This window comes from Phyllostomus discolor, chromosome 2, assembly GCF_004126475.2.
Source record: "Phyllostomus discolor isolate MPI-MPIP mPhyDis1 chromosome 2, mPhyDis1.pri.v3, whole genome shotgun sequence".
Classification (NCBI taxonomy): domain Eukaryota; kingdom Metazoa; phylum Chordata; class Mammalia; order Chiroptera; family Phyllostomidae; genus Phyllostomus; species Phyllostomus discolor.
The window spans coordinates 139,664,219-139,686,928 of record NC_040904.2 but is presented as its reverse complement, the minus strand read 5'-3'; the positions used below and the strand labels follow the sequence as shown (position 1 = coordinate 139,686,928).

The 22,710-nt window shown below is 35.6% G+C and overlaps 1 protein-coding gene across 14 annotated transcripts in view; it reads right to left on the bottom strand.

Moving 5' to 3' along the window:
- The window catches only part of PPFIA2 (PTPRF interacting protein alpha 2), a 461,362-nt gene that overhangs the window by 362,517 nt on the left and 76,135 nt on the right, over nucleotides 1-22,710 (bottom strand). For 10 of the 14 annotated variants that reach the window (XM_028532610.2, XM_036018623.1, XM_036018617.1 and 7 more), the window contains exon 3: nucleotides 5,283-5,336. The exons of the other annotated variants lie outside the window; for them this stretch is intronic. In XM_028532610.2, the coding sequence (XP_028388411.1) occupies nucleotides 5,283-5,336 (54 nt within the window). The remainder of the gene's footprint in view (nucleotides 1-5,282; nucleotides 5,337-22,710) is intronic. 14 annotated transcript variants of the gene reach the window in all.

Below are 22,710 nucleotides of genomic sequence, written 5' to 3'. Positions count from 1 at the left end.
ATCTTATCCTTTGCGTACCTTATATTGTAATTGGTTTTTACTAACCTCTCTACTTCACTGTATTATAAGATTCTGAAATATAAAACTGTGTATTTTTGCCTTTGTTTTACCAAAACAGTACCAAAATCTAGCACATATGAAGCAGAGCAAATCTAGCAGATAAGTAGAGAATTGGCATTTTCTGAATAATCAAATTAAAATCAGTTTTGGGGACTTTTTACATTTTAGGATCATCTAAAATTTGAAACATATATATCCTGGTCTAAACAGCATCCTTAGGAAATTAAATTTCTTTCAGATTCCGTGGAGTGTTTACTCAAATTGCTATGAACCATCAGGAAGACCATTAAAATGAGAACAGAAAGTACAAAAATATGGGATGTACAGTTCTGGCTCCTCAGTCAGGGAAAAATTAAAAGAGAGCTGGAGAATGTTCAAGAAAGTATACACTTCAAGCCCAAGGATAAGAATCAGACTGGGAATAGTTTTTTAACCACACTTTAGAAATAAAGAGAACCATTAGCATTTGGATAAAGGAAACTTAGAACAATTAAAAGTACCAAGTTGTGAAGGAAGCAAATTTAAAGATCTTATTACTCTAAGATAACAAATAGAAAGAAATACAAGGGAAGAACTGAATACCCCTAATGGCGTTCTTGCCATAAATTCTGAATGAAGCAATGAGGTGAACTTCAGTCAAGCATAGATGAAGGCATGCTCAAATATCACGCTTCCACATTTGACCAACATAGAATGTTTCATGTAGTATAGGGTCCACATTACTCCTTATTAGATTTTGTTTCTATTAACTCTTAAAGAGAAAACAAAATTTGTAAGAAAATAAATACATACTTAAAAATCAGAGTATTTCTTCAACAAAATTAAAAAGAGAAACTGGGGTCCTCTGACCTTTTTTATTTAATTATTCGTTTGTTTATTTGTTGTTAAGTTATATGAATTCTTCATACACTTTGGATATCAGCCCCTCATCAGAGATATTGTTTGCAAATATTTTCTCCCATTCAGTTGGTTGCCTTTTTATTTTGTTAATCATTTCTCCCAAGACACACAAATGACCAACAGATACATGAAAACATGCTCAACTCCATTAGCTATAAGAGAAATGCAAATCAAAACCACAGTGAGATAACAAATCACACCTGTTGGAATGGCTGTTATCCCTAGTCAAGTGGAAATAACAAGGGTTGGAGAGGTTGTGGAGAAGATGGAACTCTCAAACACTGCTGGAGGAACAGCAACTATGAAGAATATAATGGAGGTTCCTCAAAAAATTGACAATACAGCTACTATATGACTCAGCAATACCTTTTCTGGGTATCTGCCTTAAAAAATTGAAAACATTTATTAGTAAAGACATATGTACCCTGTGCTCACTGCAGCATTATTTTCGGTAGCTAAGACATCAAGTGTCCTTCAATTAGATAAAGATATAGTATACATAAAATGGAATACTATTCAGCCATTAGAAAGGATAAAATACTGTCATTTCCAACAACATGGACAGATCTTGCAACTATCATGCTAAGTGAAATAAATCATACAGAAAAAGATAAGAAACATACAATGCACTCATATATGGAATATAAAACAGAAAGCAGCAAATGAACAAAAACAAATAAAAAACATAGAAACAGACAACTATAAGTATAGTGGTTACTGAAGTGGAAGGAGGTGGGGGAAGCAGAGAAGGTTAAAAGGGGTCAAGTATAATGTGACAGGGAGACTTGAATTTGGATGGTGAACACACAATGCAGTATTCAGATGATGCATTATAGAATTGTAGCTTGCAGCTTATATAATCTCATTAACCAATGTAACCCCAATACATTTAACAAAATTTAAAAAAAGAGAGAAACTCCCCTCATTGTGTATATGAGTCTGCTTGGGTCTATATCACTAAACTTAATATTCGTAGCCACGTTGAGTTACTAATCCCACCTTACACTTAGCCTACAGTCGGGACAAATCCTGGCTCCTGGCCAGGGGCTGGCCAATGCCTCCAAGTCACTGGCTCCCTGGCTCAAGGCAGGAAAAACATCTGTCACAATACTGGTTCCACACGAAAGTGCATATTTGCAGCTTTCCAGATACCAGGTACAGCTGATACAGGTGAGTACAAGTGTTCCCACTTTGTGCCCCAGGATTTCAGTATCCAAAAACCCTGATGGTTGTACAAAGCTAAGTTCCTTAGGCCTTACCCTGGCCTTTCTAAAGCCTGGATGACAATTTGATCATGTAGAACACCTTGATACCTTATAGTTCACAAGTTTTTTACATTTTAATACTGTTAATATTTAAAACTCAAAACACCATGGAAAACTAGTTTAACTTTTTATAAAATGCTACTTAATACTTTACCCATTAGATTTTCATTACCTTTATTTTTATACATAGATATATGCTATGTTTTTTCACTGAAGGTTAATCTAGGATCTAATTTTTTGTGAATAAAAAGCATATGCCAAATGTAGAATATCTAATACAATTTTTCAAAGAAAATTCTAAGTTAACATTTAACATACAATATTTTTCTCGCTGAGAGAATAATTTATTTTCTATGATAACTGCGTGATTTAGAAAAATCTGCAAGTTTTATTTCCTGCAGCAAGCAATTTCCAGTTTCTGAATTTAGAAACACACTTTTGAAATTTTTTTCAGAAGAAAGCTATCAGGAAGCCCCGACAATCATGAATGAGTTATTCTTTCATTGTGAACATTAAAACTGAGGCTACTTGAATTTTTAAAATACCTACTTAGCATTTATTGTTAAAAATATTAATGCAAACTAGATTTCTGGATTTCCTCAAATTTATTCTTACTAGGTATGCAATATGCAAATTTATTTATAATGACATTTGAAAAATTTGACACAACTTTTACACATGCTTGGTATTTTAAAAAGTGAAAAATTCACTTTTTTCTTATGCTTCAGGAATAATATTTATGTCTACCCACAGAAAGAATGCAATTTTTAAATATACCATTTATATTTAAAGATGTATCCAAGATTTCATTATACTGGTAAAGAAATGAGACCATTTATTCAGCAATTTTTACATTCTGTACAATGAGTAAAAATTATAGAATGTTCAATTTCTTATCAATGACAATTTCATAGAAAAGGTTTAGAAATATACTATAAATATTTATACAAAAGGCATAATTTTAAAAATATATAATGGATAATATTATTTAGATGATTTATTGCAATGTCATTTTTAAAGAAAGAAAATAAAAGTATAAAACTTCAAACAGACTTAGGTTACATATAATTTAACCCAACTTTTAGTTTTTTTTTTATCTGGGGGAAAACAATACATTTATTAAAAACCTTGTTTTTAAATGACTAAAGAAATCAAAGAATACTATTATCATTTCAACTTCATGCTTAAGACTATTCTATATAAGCTTTAGGGAGCACTAAAAATGATTTTATTACATAGCTCCTGGTAATATACTCCAGGCTGTTCCTTAACAATGGGAGACATTAAATTTATGTGTACTTTTACCACCTCACTCCAAATTGCCTAAATTCTATGTACTCTGAAATTTGCATGATGTTCTTATCTCTACAAAATGTTATAAAATAAGCACAATCACTGAATTTCAGAAAATGCAGACAGCAGTATAAAATATCCATCATCACAGAAGGGCAAAGTCAAGAGAGAACGTGTATCTTCACAATATTAGAAATTGTATCTAAAGAAAAAAATATATGTATAGCATAAATATACATACACACACAGACTTCATATTTGACTAATGGGAAAGTTGATTAAGTTTGACTTCAGGACACCATCTTGTCTTTCTGGGACCTTTTCCCCCTGTAAGGGGCATCTTTCAATAACTAGGCTTTATGCCTACTCAATCTTTCATGTTTGGAAAGATGCTTTCTTGACAGGACATGATAAACTAAATTATTTTAACATGTAAATAATGGGTAAGAGTTTTATCACTGCTTGCAGAAGACAGGTGTTGAGTTTTGTTTTCAGCAAGAGCCAAATCCTTTTAAAAGTGATTGATATTAATTGCAGTAATCTTTCCAGAAGCAGTGAACAGGTGAGAAAGATATTTTGAAGGAAATGAATTGACTTTTCTAATAAACGTTGGATGCTATGTACAAACATTGTGCAAGGGAGCAGGGTAAAACTACATCATGTAAGCAAGCATCTGTACCCCTTATCTGCAGGGTTGCCCATGTGCCCTGTCACAATGTACTTCCTGTGCTGACTGGCATTTCATCTTGTCTTATATTGCAATCTATTCACTTCAGGGACTTAATATTAGCAGTTATTCCAAGACAATACCTTTTTTATATTCTTGCATATACTAAGACAATAAATGCAGGAAAAGAATTAAAAGGTGTTGTGTAGTCTACTTTAGGAGCAATTTAATAAAGATTACATAATATCAAGAGACACTTGAGAGGGAGACAGAAGAGAAAACCTACAATTGACAGTTATCTTTTTAATATAAAAATCCACATAAATTCCTAGATGAAGCATAGTTAAATGTGGATAACATTGGGTTTTGTGTATTCCACATTAAAGTTCACAATTCTAAGTAAAAAAGCAGTGATAAAAATGAGTGCATTCTATTTGCTGAAATAAGTTGAATCTTATTATTTTAGACTAACAGCATGAGTTCATGTTTGGACTTCAAACATGAAATCTTAGAAATGTTATATTAATTAATGTTTTCTGAAATCATACATCACAGAAAGAACCAAGATGTTCCAAAGCTAATTAGACTGTTGTTTAAAAATGATAATTCTCTAAAACTTTTGAATACTTTTTCTAATTTTCTAGAAGCTTCCTAGGTAAAGTAGGAAAGAAACAGTGATATCAAGAATCAATACTGTTGGTTAAATGGGTTAAAAAAATAATTTTTCTCAGTAACTTCAAAGTATGTTGCAACCCAAATCATGCATTCACATTTAGAATAATAAGGTCTCAAATTCCAAAGGTTCTAACTTGCGATGCAGCCCATTAGTAGGACATAAAAGTATTTACATATTCTAATGAAGCCTTTATTCTTATTTTTAGAGTCAATACATGGAAATGAATTTTATGTTACTAAAATGTTTAAAAATACCCAATGACATCACAAGCAAGTTCACACTTTTGTAGTAGTAACTGCAATAACTACATATTTCAAAAAATTACCTGTATGACAAATTACATACAAGTAACTGTCTGATGACCTGGTGTGTACAAAATTCAATCTGTCAATAATTAAATTTAATGAAGAAGCTAACTTACCGGTGGATCAGCCCCCTTAGAACCAGTCAGACCTCCTGTTAAGGATTCGATATCCTGAAAAGGGGAGAGTGTTGATTGTAAAATTCTACTCAAAGGCATGGAGAATTTCCCAGCCCCACAGTGTAATATTTTCTTCAAACTACAAACTTAGGGTGCTCAGCTATATTTGCTTTGTTTTGTTTTTGACCATCTTGCTAAATAAATGCTATACAAGTAACCTATATCTAAAAATGTACATTATCTTCTCCCACTCCATACAATCTGTCAAAACAAAAATGTATAAATACACTAATTATTCCTGAAAAATGCAAAGAAGAGACTCTAGGAGAGAGAGCAGATGTTTTGTTCTCTGAGAAGCTGAAGTAAGTGCAAAAAAGATGAGAGAAGATTTAATAAAATTGCATTACAACACTTGCAAGAATATTAATCCCACAGAAAATGCTGAACCTGCAGAAATTTTTCAATTACCTACAGGCCGTCTGTTACTACACATAAGTGAGAATGTAAACAGATGTAGATAGATTAATTCTTCTATACAAGGATCAATGTCTAACCTTGACTCAGTAAACACAAAAGACTGCCTGAGTAGCGATTTCAGCTGTCACAGAGGCCACCAGTGGAGAAGTGATGCTGTGACAAGGCAGAGAATATGTTTGCTGTTTACAGGGGCAGTGACAGCTCAGCCTGATCATTGTAGGGCTTGATTCCAGGACTATTAACCATATGACTGACAAAAGAAGCCACTCTTCCAGACTTTTAAGTAAAATCTCTCAGGATTTTAATGTTTGCCACTGTTTTCATTTTTTAGTCACATTCCCACACTTCCAAAATGAAAAAATACACAGTAAAAAATCTGCTCAAAGGCTGCTGGATAGGAGCTTGGGGCTACTTGAAGAGTCACACTATTTGCTAAAATGTTTCTTTTGTGTGACCCTGGTCACTTCTTATATGTATGCTCTTCTTATATGTTCTGGTAAGTATAGGATTGAAGAATCTGGGGAAATATCATTGCAGTGAAAAATCAAATATAAAATATAACTGAGTAAGGACAGAAAGAAAAGAAAATTACATACTTATGAGAAACACCTTGATATCATTAAAAAGATTTATGCTACTTGTTCACTTGGGACTTAATCACATCATTTCCCTGGGTATCTTAAAAATGGTGAATCTTAACAATGAATATGTGGTTCAAATGAGCGTGTGAAGGAAACATCAAAGGCAGGGCAGGAGAGAAGGAAGGATGATGGGATGAGAGTTTCCATTTGAAGAAGCTGACTTTCAATGGGAACTCAACGGGTGATGAATTTCTACATACATATTTTATTAGGGCCACAAATGACAAAAATATACAAAAAATTAAGTTTTCTTCTCTGTAATGGATATATTGTATATAATATCTTTACATATCAAGTACCCCTTTGAGGAACTTCTTTCCACTCCCCAACTCTAGCTTCAAAAAGGGCACATAAAAATTGCTACAAATGTAGGAGCCTGACAGAGAATTAAGGCAATTAAGATTCCAGAGGGTACAATGGTATAGTCTAAGTCCTTGATTTTATTGTTTGAGCAATGTTCAAAACTAAATGTTCTCCCTGCTTTCAACTGTAAGAGTTCTTGGCTCTCAAAAACTAAAATATCCTAATTAATATGCTTGCATTCTGTTAGAATTCTTTCTTCCGACATCATGCACAGTATAAACAGCTAAACCACCTGAATTATTTGATATTATGTGCTCTTTAACATTCCTATTAAGTCATCTAGTGAATTATGTCCTTAAAAGTAAAGTATAAAACATATTCTTAAGTTGAATTCAAAGATAAAATATAATTTAAAAAATTATTTTAGAGTTTTCTGGAATGAATTGACAAGATTTGGTCATAAAATGGCTAAAATATTAGATTAATAGGTAAGAGAAACACACAGCTGTCATGACCATGGTGAAAACCACAGTTGTAAGTGCTATTTCTGTGAAAGGATTCTTGCAATTACATTGAGTTAATACCTTCTGTTCTTCATAGAAAGGCATATACATTATAATAGCAATAGAATTTCAGATGGTATTATTAGAGAGATAATAGAGAACTTGATTCAGATAAAAACGGATTTTAGCAATTTAGTTGATGCATTTTATCATAGTGTTAAAAATTCTTTCATGAATTTCTTGGTATCATAGACAAGTTGGGCAAATTTTTATGTTTCTAAAATCTTAAGTTTTTCTCAATAGTCATGGTCCTAAGAAAAATAAAGAAAAAGTAGAATTTAGAAAATGAGTGAAAATGGCATTGCTATTTATGGCTTTAAACATGTTGAATTTCAGCAAACTATAAACTCATGGCTCTAAACAGAGTACAGAGGTACATTTTATTATATTTATATGTTTAATTGAAAAAGTTTTTTGAGTTTATGTTCTACTTTGAGTATAAGCTGAAAAAGAATGTCCTACTTAGACAGACACCCATGTTAAACATGTCATCTTCAGATGTAAAAGGAAACTTTTCAGGTATGAATGAGTATTATGTGCATAAATAAATTTATGTGGTAAAATTAATAGGTGACATAAATTAATCCTTTGAGAAACTGAACATAATTAAAAGTGAGTCAATCTTTTGGATGGTATTGGATATTTTATGTACAAAATAGAATTGAAATCCTTGTAAAATGTATCTACTGTATTTAATTTTTAAATATTAAATGATTTTTATATAGAAAATAACAAAAGAGGACATAAAAAGTAAATACATTGATATACTAGAAAAATTTAAACTAACTACTATAATATTTGATTATAAAAATTCAAAACAAACTTTGATTTTTCTGGGTTACAGAATTTCTTTAACTATATTATACATCATGCTTATTTAGTTTTAATAGCTAATAAATTAGTTACCACTTACTGAACATTACTACATGATAGGCACTCTTTAAATGCTTTATACACATTATATACAGCCTTATAAGGTGGTTATAGAAGCCTTGTAAGTTAGTTATTTGTTTTTTCACTTAACAGGTTAAAAGTTTGTATAACTTACCCAGTATTGTTACTATTGGTATTTAACTAATTATTAATAAGAAGAGTGGAGCAAAGGAGCCAGACATTGAATGGAATAAACTGGGGAGCATAAGCCTGTTTCCTTAGTCAGAAAGCCACAGCTTCACACCCCAGGGGATTACACAGCACTTCATCAAGGGGATTAACACTCCTCCCTTCCCTCATCCAGTATCAGATTGTTGGGGGGGGTGGCATGGTTCAGGGGGAAGTGTTGGACCATAGAGTCCTGGCAGTCTAACTCTAGGGGGTGCAAACCCATCTGAAGCCCACAAAAACTTGGAAAGTTCATTGGCTAATTGGAAAAATGCTTCTGGTCTTTTTGAAGCCCAAGATATATAATCCCAGGGGAACTCTCACTCTCTCTTGCCCACCTGGTGATGCACTTGCCCCATGTACTCATGTGTTTTCTCTCCATAGCCCTGTGGCTCCTGGCCATACAGGCTCCACACACAGGCTCCAGGAAGGAGCCTGAATACTGCAGCACAGCAATGCACTGCAGCTGGAAACACAGGCTAAGCTAGCTGGATGTTGGACTGGATTGTACTTGAACATGGAGCAGAAGCTCTGGGCAGTAGCTTTTGCCTTGACCCTACTGAAAACAAGATTGGACCTTTTCCATGGTGAGATGGATGGAGGTGGGACAGTGGGAAGTCAGGAGGGGAACACCATCCTCCCATATAGGTCAGAAAATTATTTTCCTCATCATACCACAAGAACTTGTTTACTGCCAATAATAGTACCATGCAGCTATTAAGAAGTGGGGTAACACAACATACTTGTATGACACCCAACCTGTGTTATTGATACTGGTTGTAAAGGAACAGCTTCACCCTGGCATCCTGGTGACCCTGCAGATATCCATACAGGCCATCAGCCAAGGCTGTACCGTAGAATGGTGGAATATCCACTGAGCCTCTAAGAGCATGACAAAGTAAGCAGTCCTATGAAGATCTTTCACATGGCTGTTTATCATTCCCTTCCTGGGCACCAATGAGACATGGAACTTTCTAATTCACCTTTCCCAACCCAGATCCATCTGTAGGCTATAAACCTGCTTAGGTGCAAAATGGAATTGGCTCTTGCCAACAGAGCAACCTATCACTGTTACTGTTTGTTATCTGACCCATCCAATTCAGAGTAGTCCTGTGGGACCAGGGACCAGGGCCAGGATTAGAGTGAGGCAAGTGATGTGCTGAGGGTGTAAAATTTAAGGAGGCACTCATTCTGAGGTCATATAGTGCTGACCCTGTACTGGCAGAATCCTGAGATTTAGTGCCTCCTTAAATGTTGTGCCCTAGCAATCTCATTCTTAAGAGTCTTGCACTAACAGCTTTGGCAGTTGTACAATCCTGGGAGTGAGTGACTCCCTAAACTTTGTTTCCTAAACCCCTTACTTAGCTCACATTAGTCCTGGCTCTTTAAGGATGTGGAAGGCTGATACCATGGTGACTTTGTTAATGCTGTGTTTGTAATAAACTCTTTAAATCCATTTGGACTCATTGTCTTCCTCTCAGTCAAATTTACAGATGTGTGGTTAGACAACCTGGCACCTGCCACATGCTGTTGCTCACAGACTGCTTGCCACTTACTACCAGCAATACATAGCCTCCATTATATGACTTATCACCTACACAGAAACACACAAACAAACTAGGACCTATTAATTATATGATCAACTTTATTTCTTGAAAAGAAATTTCAAGCAATGAAACTTTCACTTCTCTTTCCAAGGTCAAATACCTAAGTGAGGTTAGCCAATCCTTGATGCAAACTGTGTAGTGTTGGTCTCTTCTCGGAAGGAAGCCTGGTAATCTAAGACTGGCCTGTGAATCAAGTATTAAAGCTTGGGAAGGTTGCTCTGCAGATGGAGTGAGGCAATCAGTGTCAGAGCTCCAATCAGAGTTAGATTTGAAAGCATCCTGGAGCATGGGTACCCCCTCAACACAGGTTTAAAACAAACTCCACTTTATGCTGCACTGACGCTGTTGGTTTTCCAACAGCACCTTCTCCCCATGGTCCCATGCTGCAAGAGTTGACATATTTTTCCCTGACAGATAATTTGAATGATGGAACTATAGGGATTAATCATGTGTTTTTTAAAGCAAGTCATTAATTGCAGATGTAAATCCTGCTTCCTCTGTGTAGAGGTGGGAAGAAGAGAATATTGAGATTCGAGGTCTCCTTCAAGGCTATTTCTGGATCTTAATTTTTATCCTTGGAGAGTAGAATCAGCCAGTTATCATCAAGAAAAAAATCTTAAAATAACCTGGGTGTCAAATACATTAAAAATGAAGAAAATAAAATTTTAAATATTCTATTTAATCAACATTGATCACACCATAAAACCCAAAACATGTTTAAATTAAACCTGTTAGTTAGTCACATTTAAAGTTACTATTGAGTTTTTAAGTATTACTTTTCCAAAAAGTCACTTTATATAATATGAAAATACTTGAAGCATAACAATGTTGTTGCCAACTAGGAGTATGTTAAAATTTGATATATGTATAACTATAATTTGGGACTATTTTAGAAAAATTTTGGAGGAAAGTGATTATATTTCAATTAGAGTGCACTTCTGTGCATTAGACAACCTATCAAAAAAGGTATCAGTATAGTGAAATTAGTATAAAATAATAAGATATCAACCATTTTTATTGAATGATTCTTTTCAAAATTTGTTTCAAGGCCTTTAAAAATATTTTACAAGTTATTTAATGTTTATAGAGAAATTTACATAATTCATATATTCAAAATATCAAAATTAAGCATTTCTCTCATCCCTTTTGTAGAAAAGCTCTTCAGAATAGTCTTCCTCTGCCATTTCTCTTGAAGCCGGCCTTTTTCCTCACTACCTCACTGCAGCCTTTCTTATCAAGGTTGCCAATGATACCGATTTGGTTGAATCAGTTGTCACTGTTCCATTATCATTTTTCTTGATCTTTAACCACATTTGACACAGTGGACCACTCCATCCTCCTTGAAATACTTTTTATCTTTTGATTTCACCTCTATATCACTTATTTAATACCAGGGCTCTAAATACCATGAATGGTGATGAATTGTAGATTTATACCATCAGCCTCATCTTCTCTTGTGCAATCCACACTGCCCATTCCAGTTTTCACTTGCAAAATCAAACTTGATTTCCACCTCAATCGCTCATCCAAATTAGGTTCCTGTCTCACTGCTCTTTATCGTGACATCACCATTCACCTACTTTCTCAGGTCCAAGTCCATCAGCAATTCTTGCCAACTCTATCTCTGAAACAGGGCTTGAATTTGACTATTTCTTACGACCTACATTCATACCATTCTATCCCTTGGACCATATTAACGATATTTATTCTTGCCTCCATTTCCGTTGTCCCTGCATTCATCCTTGTCTCCCCTGCCCCCATGCGTTCTCCTCACAGTGGTCAGAACTATCCATTCAAGTACATATTAGATCAAATTACTCCTCCGACACAAACCTTCCAATGGTTTCTCATTATTCTTAGAATAAAGTGGAAACTTATTACTACGTCCTGCAATGCTCTGTGGTGATCGGGCTTTGACCATGACACTGATCCTGTTTATCACCATTAACCCTCTCTCACGCCACCCAGTCACACTGGCCCCATTGCTATTTCAAAAGCAGCCCAAACATGGCTCCTGTCTCAGGGCCTTTGCACATGCTTTTTCTGCTGCTTAGGATGCTCATTCCCTAGACATCTTCCTAGTTAGCTCACTTCATTCAGATCTCTTGGTTTAAATAACAAAATCTCAGACACACTTTTTCTAATTAGCTGTCTAAATCAGTAAGGGTTTTACCCAGAAACAAACAGCAAACTAAAAAAAAAAAAAGAAAACTATAGAAGGGTATTTAATAAAAGGATATTGTATTAATTTTATCATCATTTTAATAATATTTTATTATTTTATTAAGTATGGATGGGTAGATCAAAAGGAATGCTGTGGCACAGGAACTAGCAACAGCTGGAAGTCATCACCACCCTGAATCTCAGGGAAGTAAGGCAAAGGACAACATTGTCAAGAGTCCAACAAAAGGTGAACAGCTTGCCACACAGTGGAAGCACAATAAATACTTTTTGAATGGATGAATGACTGACAATGAACAAAACACATAATGCCATCTTTATACCTAAAAAAGCTGAGACTCAGATTATATAAATGATGAAATAGTTCTCATTTTAATATAAATGTATCACTTCAAAAGCATGCCTCTAGGCAATAGTGTTTGCACAACAAATCTTTATAGAATGCCCAAATGAACAAACTAATGAATGACTTGCCCGTGATCACACAGCCGGTGGATGCTAGAAAGAAACTTTGAAGTCCTCAAGCCCAGTGCATTTTCCATTATATTATGCATCACTAATGAAACATCCTTCTAAAGGAAAATGCACTCAACTCTCTCATCTTGAGGCAATAATTTTTTAGATATTCCAAGGTTTGTAGTTCATAAGAGAAAAAATATACAGAATAATTCAGGAGGCAATAAATAATACATTAAATTTATTTTCTGGCACATCACTATCAATACTTCATATTAATGACCTGTTACCTTAACCATTATACAGTGAATAAATCAATGTTTAAAAATTTTGTGTTTAGTATTAATATAGTTCAAATACATTAAAATCAATAGTTTATTTCTATGTAACATCTCATAGTGAGTAGTTTCACAGTACTGGGAATGAGTAACAGTCAGAAGACAAAATTTCTTTTAAAAAGTCATTCAGCTTTTCACATAATACTTAATGGAAACAATCTTTCATCACACAACACCAGCTCTTTGAGGCAAGCATCCAAACAACGAAACTGAGTTTGTTAATGAGGCATCTTCCTACTCTACCAGACTTAAGCTGTCACTGTTTCCTTGGCAACTTTACAGAGTAAATTTCCTGGGAGACAGAGAAGCAGGAAACACACACAACCAATTTTATAAATCTTTTCTATGAAAGCCAAAAGGAGCTCTATTTAGTCATTCTTTAAAATTTTTAAAAAGTGAAAAATATGCTTTTACTTTCAGCATAATCCAGTCCAAATCCAAATTTTCCTTGAGTCACATAATTCCTTCAAAAAAGAATGATTGAGCATCTGCTGTGACTGAGGCACTGTGCTGGACACTGAGAACATGAGGAGGAATAAGTCAAGGTCACAGCTCTCACACTGTTCAGAGTCTGGTACAGCCTCAGAATGGCAAAGTGAATTTAGTCAACAAGCATATAGTGTATACACAGTAAGTGCAAGTTAGCACACCCAATCTGGTGGAACCCAGACTCTATGACATGCTCTCTGACTTCAGGATCTTTCCATTGAAGTATGTCAATCTGTAGAACAACATGAAGAATTCTGAGAAATAAGTGTTGTAACAGGGGATGCAGGAGTAAACTTTTTAGGGTGAAAACAAGTTTGAGTACTTCACATTTTTCCCATTGCCAGAATTTTACTTGATTTTTGAATACATACTGGGTAAGTTTGTCCTCAGAACTTGGCTGGGTAACATAAATAATAATGAACATTTATTGAGCATTTGCTGTACCAGTTACCAGGCTAAGAGCTCTACTGTTCTACTGCCTCATCAAATAGCATCTTAACTTTTTCATAGTTTATTATCTGCACCATTTTGGAGATGATAAAACTGAGTCTTTAAGAGTGTAAATGATTTGACAAAAATCACACAGTTAATAGTTGTTCAAATTTAGATGGAGTGACTCCACAGGCAATTATTTTTAACAATTGTGCTCTCTTGCATAAGTTGAGGTATAAAAAGAGGGGGACTTCATGACATGACACATAGCAACTTGAGAGAAAACACTCATTTAACACTTGTATAAGGAATGAATGAAGTTGCAAGCAGAATTTTCCTGGTGGAGTAAAGAATATTCTTGTTTGACCAACTGATATGAATGAATGCTATTGAAATTAGCAAAAAATGGTAACATTCTGAAGATTTTTGCTATATTCAAATCTAAACTGGGAATCTAACAGGTATGAAAGGTCAGTTGTGTCAGTGTTCCATGGAATAGGGTTTTCTGAAGAAAGTGCCAGAGATTCAAGGCTCTATCTTTTCCATGGAGTGCCCTCTTTGAAGCACTTTCCTTGATGACATTTTTGAACTGCTTTCATCTAGTCTGTTTCTATCCATGTGGCTGAAGCGATAAAGGGAACTTTTTGCTAAACCCTGACTCAGTCTCATTCAGTTCCTCTTTGTCAACTTTTACATATTGATGCTTCCTCGTTATCTCAAATTCAATGTATCCAAATCAGACATCATCTCCTCTGCCACTACTGTGGCCAGCTGCCTCCCAGCTAATTTCTTCGTCCAGCACTTGTCTCTGTTGGTATTTCCTAAGGACAGTCAGTCACCCACACCGGATTCCTGCAGATTAATAGAGACTTATCTCAATCTGGTATCCATACACCACACCAAACCAGTCAATTTTCCTTCTAAATGTGTGCTCTGCCCCATCTATTCCCTTTTTTCAGCAACGACTGTATTCACTACCTTAATTCAAAGCCTCATTTTGCTTTTCTTCATCCTTGGCTTTCTCAAAAAAAATGTCTTTGTGAGTTATTTTTGCATCATTTTTTCCACTCTTACTCTCATACAAAGAAATGGTCCTCAGAGTCTGTCCTGGGGGCCAGTAGCACCAGTGTTGCCTGGGGGCCTAGAAATGCAATTTTCTTTGGTTAAAAACTATGTACTGGTTTCATGTTTACAGCTCAGTAGTTAAACAATCATATACTTCATATGGTGTTCCCCTCAATATTTCCTTACCCCAGTCCTGCTGAATCGGAAACTGTGTTTAACAAGTCCTTCAAGTGGGTCTGATGTAGGCTAAAGGTTGAGAACCACTGCTCCAGAATGTTATGTTTCAAATGCAAATATGTATAGTTTACTCCTGTACTCACAATTCTTAATAAGGTCTCCATTTTTCTTAGGAAGGAAAAATATCACGGCTCTTTATGCGTGAGGTCTTTCATTATATGTTTTGAACTACTCTTCTCATCATAATGAACCCTATACCTTTATTTTTTATTTTTTCATCTATGCTTTTACACCACAGATCCTTCTGCATAGAAAGTCACTCCTTCTCTGGATAAATCTCAGTCACCCTTTGAGAATTATCCCAGGCATTACCTCCTCTCAGGAGACTTTCTTGAGTCCCCCAGGCTGGGGTAATGGTTCTGCTTACCTTTTCTTCCATAGCATCTTAAACTTAATTCTATCATGACTCTTGGTACACCATTTTATAATTCTCATTTTACTAATTTGTCTTTTCCAATCATTTAAGGGCTAAACAACTCAGTGGTACACTTATGGTCTCTGAATCCTGAAGTTGTTAAAGAAATTAAATTAATGTTGAATTTAGCTTCCCATGAACGAATAAGGAAAGAATGAGATGACTAGCACTTTGAAATGTACATTTTTTCTATATGAACAGCTTTCATTCCATTTATATATTGGTTTTGCTAGTGTAAACCAGCCATTGAAAAGCTGATTATCTTTGAGTGCACTGTAGAAATTGAAATTCTAAATGGCAAGACAAATGGTTAGATATATTTTTTAACATTGCAAAGGCCTGCCTGAGGGGTAACTAGCAGCCCTTTAATTTTGCTCAAGCCTGCAAGATGCAACATATGAAAGAAAAAAGTATTCCAGTGATCAGGAGAACAGGTTCAAGATGGCTCCACTATTACTAACTGTGTGACCCTGAGCAAATTTGTTTATGTTCCTCATATAAGAGAAGGTAATCTATGTCCTGTCTTAGAAGGATCTTACAATATTAATTATGATAGTTCATGGAAATTTACTTATTGATAACTTATAGTAAGTTTTCAATTAATATTAGCTATTATTATCCATGGAATCATACACAGATACAGATTAGATTACAAATGTATGGAATGAAGATAGGATATGGATGCAAATTAAATATGTGTTGAAATAGGTATGCATTGGGATGCATACACATAAATCCCAGATAGAGATTAAAATTAGGTATAGTCTCTATTATATTTCTATAGTGTAGTCTTTCCTGAAAGTCAAGATATGTATTGTATCTTACCTCATAAATTATCCCTATAATTTTTATGTATTTGTATGACACCGTTGCTATAAATCTTTTCACTGTCATTTTAAAATATATAATTTTTATTTTTCCCACTAAAAAATGAGCAACCTTTTGGCTTCAGAGTAAAAACTATTTATTGGATAAAATTCATACCATGAACTGATACATATTTGATTCCTCTTTCATTGCATATCTGACATCACATGTTTATGTACCATGGTGGGCCGCTTTGAGGCTCTTTGAAATATGCTATAGCAACTGAGAGGAGGTATTCAACATTTAAAAGAGGCTATCAGTGTTACAATCCTAGGTACACATAATCTATGGGAGTGCTATCTACCAGCCTTTGTTGCTTGAGAGTTGAGAGAGGCTTAATTATTATGACCTTAGTTTACAATTAAACGTCCAGTTAATTAATGATGGTTGGTCTTTCCCTATCTGACAAAAAAAAAAAAAGTAAATAACAAGGAAAACTACAATACCCTACCCTGTTTTTTAAAAAAATCAGGTTTTAAGCCCTGGCTGGCATAGCTCAGTGGATTGAGCACGGGCTGTGAACCAAAGCATCGCAGGTTCGATTCCCAGTCAGGGCACATGACTGGGTTGCAGGCGCCACGGTCCCCAGCAACCACACATTGATGTTTCTCTCTCTCTTTTTCCCTCCCTTCCCTCTCTAAAAATAAATAAATTTAAAAAATATTTAAAAAAATCAGGTTTTATTTTCAACTCAGTAAATAATAGCTTAAATATTTACTCAGTTATAGAAAAAGATTATCCTATTTAAGGTAATTTTTTAATTGAGAAAAGAATAAAATATGTGTCTTTTCCAACTGTTTTTATCTGTAATTCCACTGAATATATTGCCTTAAAGTCATTTATCCTTTGGTTTATAAATAAATGTTTGTTAACTGAAAACAAAAGCAGAGCAAATAATATATATAGTGTATATATAGTATGCATATATATATGTGTGTGTGCGTGTATATATATACACACACATACTATTTCTAATAAATGTTCTCTCTCTCACTGGACTTTAAGTATTAAGCCAATCAACATGAATAGTTTTTAATGTGGTCATGAGAAACTAGTAAAAAAAAGATAAAATATTTAAAAAATCATTAAGTTCACATTTTCAGGGAAATTGGGCATGAGATTTTCACCTAAATATTAAGTATTCCATGCTCATACCTTAGCTTTGGAAATAACAGCCATGGAGGAATCAGATGGAGTTGGGAAAGAGGAGAGAACTTGAAAAACAGCAATTAGTAGCCCTTTCTAAAATCGGATATGCAAAAATTTTAGGAAGAAGTCTAATTTGGCCCTGACCACTGTGGCTCAATTGGTTGGGTATTGTCTGGCAAAGCTAGTGGTTGCCCGTTGAAATCCCAGTCAGGAGATTGCCTGGGTTGTGGGTTGGGTTCCGGTCAGTGGGTGTATGAGAGCAACCAATGGATGTTACTCCCTCACTCCTATGTTTCTCTCCCTCTTTTACTCCCTCCATTCCCTCTCTCTAAAAATAAATAAATCTTTTTAAAAAGGTCTAATTTGAATATAAGAAATATGCAAGTTCCCTTTGCTTTCCTATTTCTTTTGGAAAAAATAAATTTACCAAGTTTAAAATCATGAGAACTAAATTTAAAATTCATTTCCTATTTCCTCTGTTATTTCAATGAATAATGAAGATTATAATGGTAATCAGAAATAGCAATAGGACTTGTAACTTCTCTATCTGTCTCTTGGAAGTTTCATTTGAATTGATTCTACCAGGATTCTGATATCAATATCACATTCTCAAAGTACTGTTCAATGAAAGAAAATAAAACAGACTGAAATCAGGGCATAAAATGCACTGATGTTATTCTGCTGAACTAATTGAGACTATAACGTAATGTGAGAGTCTTCCGCACTGGAGATTGAGAGTCAGAGGCAGAATGTTCAGTAGTCAGTATATGTTGTATACACAGTCTTGCTTTCTTTTACTCCTCTGGTCAAGTTTCCAAAAAAAAAAAAAAAAAAATCAACAGAAACCAAGCTTTAATTTACTAAAATTATTTTAAAATATATCATATTTAGATCACTCCTTTCCTTAATATTTCTGAAACAAATTTTTCATAATTTATTATTCCTCCCGAATATAACTGAAAGCATTTAGCTGAGCCATATAGCCAGGTAATAATTCCAAAGTGCAGGGAATGCTAAGTCTGTTTAAGTTAGTGCAGTGGCAAAGAAGTTTGAATATTTATGTTGCCTAAAGCCACCCAGACAGAAAAATGTAAAGTCCTTACTTTGCACAGAACAGTATTAACCAAAACTGGTGAATGTAAGAACCAGGTCCTGGTGTTGCATTACTACGTGGTAACTCAGTTACTGTGCAAAGCAAGGACACAGCTCCTCTGATTCTGGCATTGCTGGTTTCCGTTAATGCAGTACCATGCAAAGCAAGGACTGCCCAAAGTTACTCTTCTTAATATACTCAGTCTTTACTCCTTTTCCTCCACATCCTCTAAGCTAGATTGTGAATTCCGAATGCACAATACAGTAGCTATATATAACTCAATGTTGAAATTAGAAACTTCCTCAACTTTAGCTTGGCCCCAAGGCCAAGAACAAAGCTATGGTGACGAGTACCTCCACATTCTCAAGCAAGGACCTACAAAAGACCATGCTAAAATACTATAGGAAAAGTTCTGCCAGAATTGATAAGCATCTTTTCTTATTGGCATATTGGGTAAGAAATCTAGAGATGTGTATGTGTGTGTGTGTGTGTGTGTATACATATATGTATATATTTAATATATTATGGAAGAATGTTCAGTAGTTAGTATATGAGGTCTGTCCGGAAATGGTCTAGCTATTGTTAATATAAGGAGAATGATTTGCACAACGTAGACGTAGCCTGGCAGTCAAGGAGAGTGGACTGGAATGTACATACATGAGCAATGACAATTTCACTGTACTAGTCAGCGGGGGTATTAGATGCTGTTGAATAAGTATGTATACTGAGTGGCTGTCACATGCAAAATGACTGAGAGACTAGAGCAATGAATCTGCATCAAATTTTCTGTTAAGCTTGAACATTTCTCCACAGAAACTATTTTGATGATTCAGAAGGCCACAACTATTAGCAACTGGTGGTTGGCAGCTTCATCATGACAATGTGCCCACTCATGTATCACGTCTCGTGCAGTTTTTTGGCAAAACATCGAATCACCCAGGTGACTCAGCCTCCCTAAAAGCCCATATTTGGCTCCCTGCAACTTCTGGCTTTTCCCAAAACTAAAATTGAGTTTGAAAGGGAAGAGATTTCAGACTCTTGATGAGATTCAGGGCAGTTGATGGTGATTGGGAAGACTGTGTGAGGTCCCAAGGGGACTGATATATCATTGTCTTATGTACAATGTTTCTTTTATCTTGTATCTTCTTCAATAAGTGTTTCTATTTTTCATAGTACATGGCTGGATACCTTCTGAACAGACCTTGTATGTTGTATATACAGTCTTGTTTTCTTTTATTCATCTAATCAATTTTACAAAAATCTCAACCAAATATCTAGGTAAGGAAAATGGGGAAGGTACTCACATAACACTATGCACACCATACATGTGCTATAATATTATACAGTTTTAATAAGAAGGAAATTCTGCCAAATGCAATGATATGTGAAATAAGCCAGTCACAGAAGGACTAATTTTGCATGATTCCACTTATCTGAGCTATCTAAAATAGTCATAATTATAGAAGCAGAGAATACCCATATCATTGCATTTGGCAGGATTCCCTCACATTAAAGCCTGTATAATATTCCAGCATATGTAGTGTGTGTGTGTGTGTGTGTGTGTGTGTGTGGTGTTACATGGGTACATTCAACATTTTCCTTACCCAGTCATCCATTTAGGTCTTTTCCACATCTTGGCTGCTGTGAATGGTGCTGCAAATAATATGTAAGTGCTAATATATTTCTGAGATCCTGATTTCAATTCTTATAAATAAATTCCCAGAAGTGGGACTGCTGGATCATATGGTACTTCTAATTTTAATTTTTGGAGAACTCTTCATGCTCTTTTCCATAGAAGCTGCACCATTTTGCATTCCCACCAACAGTGTTATAAGGGTTATAATTTCATCACAACTTTACCAACATTTGTTGTCTTTGTCACTACAGTGTCACTACTTTTCAGGATATCTGGTATCCTCAGACATAGGCACCAAAGCCTGTCCCTGTTTTTAACCCCATATCCCCTAAACACACACACACACACACACACACACACACACACACACATGCACACATGTATATATATTCCCAAGGATCAGATTTGGGCTACACAGGAGGAAGTGGATCCTGAAAGGTAGCTGACCTAAGAGGACTACTTAGGAGGGTTAATCAGACTAGCTTGGAGTTGAATGAATGGAAACCCAATAGATTAGGAGTATATTACATTTTTTAAATGTTTTATTGATTATGCTACTACAGTTGTCCAATTTTCCTCCCTGCACTCCCCTACACCCTGCAAACCCCTTCCCACCCACATTTCCCACCTTTAGTTCATGTCCATGTGTCATACTTATAAGTTCTAGGCTTCTGCATTTCCCATACTGTTCTTTCACTCCCCCTGTCAATTTTCTACCTACCATCTATGCTACTTATTTTCTATACTTTTTCCCCCTCTCTCTTCACCCACTCCCCCACTGATAACCCTCCATATGATGTCCATTTCTGTAGTTCTGTTCCTGTTCTAGTTGTTTGCTTAGTTTGTTTTTGGTTTTGTTTTAGGTGTGGTTGTTAATAATTGTGAGTTTGCTGTCATTTTACTGTACATGTTTTTTATCTTCTTTTTCTTAGATAAGTCCCTTTAACATTTCATATAATAAGGGCCTGGTGATGATGAACTCCTTTAACTTCACCTTATCTGAGAAGCACTTTATCTTCCCTTCCATTCTAAATGGAAGCTTTGCTGGATAGAGCAATCTTGGATGGAGGTCCTTGCCCTTCGTGACTTGGAATATTTCTTTCCAGCCCCTTCCTGCCTGTAAGGTCTCTTTTGAGAAAACAGCTGACAGTCTGATGGGAACTCCTTTGTAGGTTACTGTCTCCTTATCTCTTGCTGCTTCTAGGATTCTTTCCTTCATTTTAATCTTGGGTAATGTAATTATGATGTGCCTTGGTGTGTTCCTCCTTGGGTCCAACTTCTTGGGGACTCTCTGAGCTTCCTGGACTTCCTAGAAGTCTATTTCCTTTGCCAGATTGGGGAAGTTCTCCTTTATTATTTGTTCAAATAACTTTTCCACTTTTTGCTCTTCCTCTTCCCCTTCTGGTACCCCTATAATTGGGATGTTGGAATGTTTAAAGATGTCCTGGAAGTTCCAAAGCTTCTCCTCATTTCTTTTTTTAAAGTCTTGTTTCTTCATTCTTTTCTGGTTGGTTGTTTCATTCTTCCTTTTGGTCTACACTGTTGATTTGAGTCTGAGTGTCCTTCCCATCACTATTGGTTCCCTGTACATTTTTCTTTATTTCACTTAGCATTGCTTTCATTTTTCATCTAATTTGTGACCACATTCAACCAATTCTGTAAGCATCCTGATTACCAGTGTTTTGAACTGTGCATCTGATAGGTCGGTTATCTCTTTGTCGCTTAGTTGTATTTTTTCTGGAGCAAGCCTGTTATGTAGTGAGAGGGTTCACCAGGGTAGGGGAACCCAGTTGCTGGGTTGTGACACTGTCTGTGGGGGAGGGGTCTGAGAGGGAACAATGGTGCTTGTTCCACTCTCTGCCAGATTTTAGTCACTTCCTCGCTTCCCCCCAGCAAATTGGGCCCTTCTGGTGCTGATTTCCATGTGGGTGGGTTTGTGTACATTCTAGAACAGTGTGGGTCTCTCCAACGAACTCTCCTGTGAGGCTGGGAGTCCTTCCCAGAATCTCAATCCCCACAGTTGTTTTCAATTGGTATTTTGAGGCTTTATTTCCCTGAGCTGGGGCCTTGGGTTGCTCAGTCTGTCTCTCTTCCTAGTTTCACCTGGTTTATCTGCACACAAATGTAGAACTGCCTGGTCCGCCAGTCACCTTGTGTGTTGAGTCCCCTTCCACAATCTGCTGCCTCACTGGGTCTGCCCACTGCCACTCTGTGTGCCCAGGGTCTGCCAGCCACTGCTTTTTTTGCTTCAACCCCTCTCCTCATGGCCACCAGACTTCACCCCTCCTACCAGTCTGGATGAATGTGTCTGCTTTAACTCCTTGGTTGTCGGACTTCCATACAGTTCAATTTTCTGGCAGTTCTGGTTGTTTTTTGTT